Source organism: Neltuma alba, unplaced genomic scaffold, assembly GCF_004799145.2.
Source record: "Neltuma alba isolate B1F8T4 unplaced genomic scaffold, ASM479914v2 tig00003470_pilon, whole genome shotgun sequence".
Taxonomy (NCBI): Eukaryota; Viridiplantae; Streptophyta; class Magnoliopsida; order Fabales; family Fabaceae; genus Neltuma; species Neltuma alba.
The window spans coordinates 10,357-13,425 of record NW_021633296.1 but is presented as its reverse complement, the minus strand read 5'-3'; the positions used below and the strand labels follow the sequence as shown (position 1 = coordinate 13,425).

General features: G+C 41.5%; 1 protein-coding gene across 1 annotated transcript; it reads left to right on the top strand.

Moving 5' to 3' along the window:
• Positions 1–2,762, top strand: LOC114741695 (zonadhesin-like). The gene is given in 4 exon segments (XM_028929952.1): positions 1–209; positions 420–1,102; positions 1,973–2,392; positions 2,395–2,762. Coding segments are annotated over 4 exon segments (1,680 nt in total).
• Positions 2,763–3,069: the final 307 nt, after the last annotated feature.

Genomic DNA, 3,069 nt, shown 5'->3' with positions numbered 1-3,069 from the left:
ATGGCTTCATCTTGTGTGTTATTGCTGGGAATAATTATGGTTTTAGTTGTGGCAGAAGCAAAAACCCCGCCAGGAATAGCCAAAAACCCAAGCCATGCAACATGCAAGATAAAGAAGTACAAGCACTGCTACAATTTGGTGCATGTTTGCCCTAAGTTCTGTCCCAATGGTTGCACTGTTGAGTGCGCCTCTTGTAAACCTATCTGTACATCTGCACCCGATCACAGCCCACCACCACCATCAAATCCTAGCACTCCTTCCACACCTGATCATAACCTACCATCTCCAACTCCTTCTACACCGCAAAACCCTCCATCGCCATCAACACCCGCTACTCCTCCCACACCTGATCATAGCACTCCTCCATCCACTCCATCATCATCACCACCCACTACTCCTTCCACACCTCATCATAGCACTCCTCCATCTACACCTGATCATAGCCTACCACCACCATCAAATCCTAGCACTCCGTCTACACCTGATCACAGCCCACCACCACCATCAAATCCTAACACTCCGTCTACACCTGATCACAGCCCACCACCACCCTCAAATCCTAGCACTCCTTCCGCACCTGATCATAACCCACCATCTCCAACTCCTACACCACAAAACCCTCCATCACCATCAACACCCTCTACTCCTCCCACACCTGATCATAGCACTCCTCCATCCACTCCATCGCCATCACCACCCACTACTCCTTCCACACCTTATCATAGTACTCCTCCATCTGTACCCGATCATAGCCCACCACCATCAAATCCCAGTACTCCTTCCACACCTGATCATAGCCCACCACCACCATCAAATCCTAGCACTCCATCTACACCTGACCACAGCCCACCACCACCATCAAATCCTAGCACTCCATCTACACCTGACCACAGCCCACCACCACCATCAAATCCTAGCACTCCTTCCACACCTGATCATAGCCTACCACCTCCATCATCTCCTGCCCCTTCTACACCATCTTCAAACACAGCCAGGTGCAAGAATAAGTACTATCCAAAATGTTATAACATGGAACACGTTTGTCCCGCTGCCTGCCCAACTAGATGTGACGTTGACTGCATCACTTGCAAACCTATTTGCAGTAAGTCTCTTATACTACCTCCATTAATATAAGAACTCATTTGATTTTTATTTTGATCCTAAATATAAAACCACAATCCACTTTGTCTCTTATATTTATTCTTTTTTTTTAAGATAGTTTTTATAATAATAGTAGTTCTAACCAATATACTTGATTGGTAAAAATACTTTAGGAAAGACAATACATATTTATTACAAATAAACTAACTTAATTAATTTTTAATCTACTTAAATTAATCAACTAATTCTTATATCAATGACCAGAAGTAGTATATACTAACACTTGTTTCTCTCTTATCCATGTGTTTATATATATATGGAGAGCTCAAGATTTAGGGTAAATTTCGTTGTCACATGTGTTATTAGTTATCTAGTACATAAATACAAGATGAAGGAAATTTTCAAAACGATACAATAATGTCATGGTGAGGTATATGAAGAAAAAAAATATTGTTTATGATTTGACTGAAAATCATTTGTGTGTGTGTGCGCGCGTGTGATCGCATCACCTAAGGTTTTTAGACAAGCTTTGTTGGAAATTAGCATTGAGTGCTTTAAGTAGAAAAACCTCTCTTTTGTTGGTGATACATAACTACAAATTACAACCTTAATTCCATATGAAGTTGCAACTCGAGCGGGGTTATTTTTTCATAACCTTGAACATATATATGGCTTCTAATCAGAGTTCATGCATTGACCGATCAGAGATCTCTTATCAAATATATGATATTTGGTTCATATATAGCCTTCACTGTTTTACGCTGTTGGAAAATAACCCGAGTACAACCTAGAACATTTAGTATCACACAGTTTCTAAAGTTTATCTTAGATTAATCTCTTATAATATATTCATTGGCAATTGGGCATGCAGAATGCGACAAACCCGGAGCAGTTTGCCAAGACCCTCGTTTCGTGGGAGGCGATGGGATAACATTTTACTTTCATGGCAAGAAGGACGGTAACTTCTGTCTCGTGTCAGATCCTAACATTCACATAAATGCCCATTTCATTGGCAGAAGAAACCCTAATATGAACAGAGACTTCACTTGGGTCCAATCCATCGCCATTCTTTTCAACAACCACCAAATCTTCATCGGTGCTCAAAAAACAGCAACGTGGAATGACTACATAGACCGCCTGGCCCTCAACTTCGACGGCGAACCCCTCGCCCTCCAACAATCAGAAGGCGCCATCTGGAAATCCAACACTTCCCCACGTGTGGTCATCACAAGGGCCGCCGAAACAAACTATGTTACAGTGGAAATCGAAGGGAGAGCCAGAATAACGGCCAAGTTGTCCCTATAACTGAGGAAGATTCAAGAATCCACAACTATGGGATAACGAAGGAGGATTGTTTCGCTCACCTGGATCTGGGGTTCAAATTCATGTCTTTAAGCGACCAAGTGAGCGGCGTGTTGGGCCAAACTTACAGACCAGACTATGTGAGCAGAGTGAACATAGAGGCGAAAATGCCGATAATGGGAGGAGACAAGGAGTTTAAAACGACAAGCCTGTTTGTCCCAGATTGTTCTGTTTCTCGCTTTGCCGGTACCGATGATGGATTATTCATCAGAAGTGAGGCTAACATGGAGGGCTCGGAGCTACCCGGCTTAAGCTGTGCAAGTGGGATCGACGGCCAAGGAGTTGTTTGCAAGAGATAGGCTATGTCTTCAATTCGATCTTCAGCCAGCAGGCGCACAGACGTGACAAGTTAATTTAATTTAAGCAATATCCTTATTTCAATTAAATAAATTAATTCCAACCAAATAAATTGATAAGTGAGAAGTATTGTTTTTCCCTTGTATTTTCTATTCGAGGCAGGTCTCTTTCAAAACAATTATATTATTTATATTCATTGAACATGAAAGAAATAAATTTACTTATGCTTTACTGAACTTCGGTCTCTCTATTATTTAAAAGTTAAAACCTTTGAGAGGAAGAAAAACATGAACATTTGTCAATATGTTT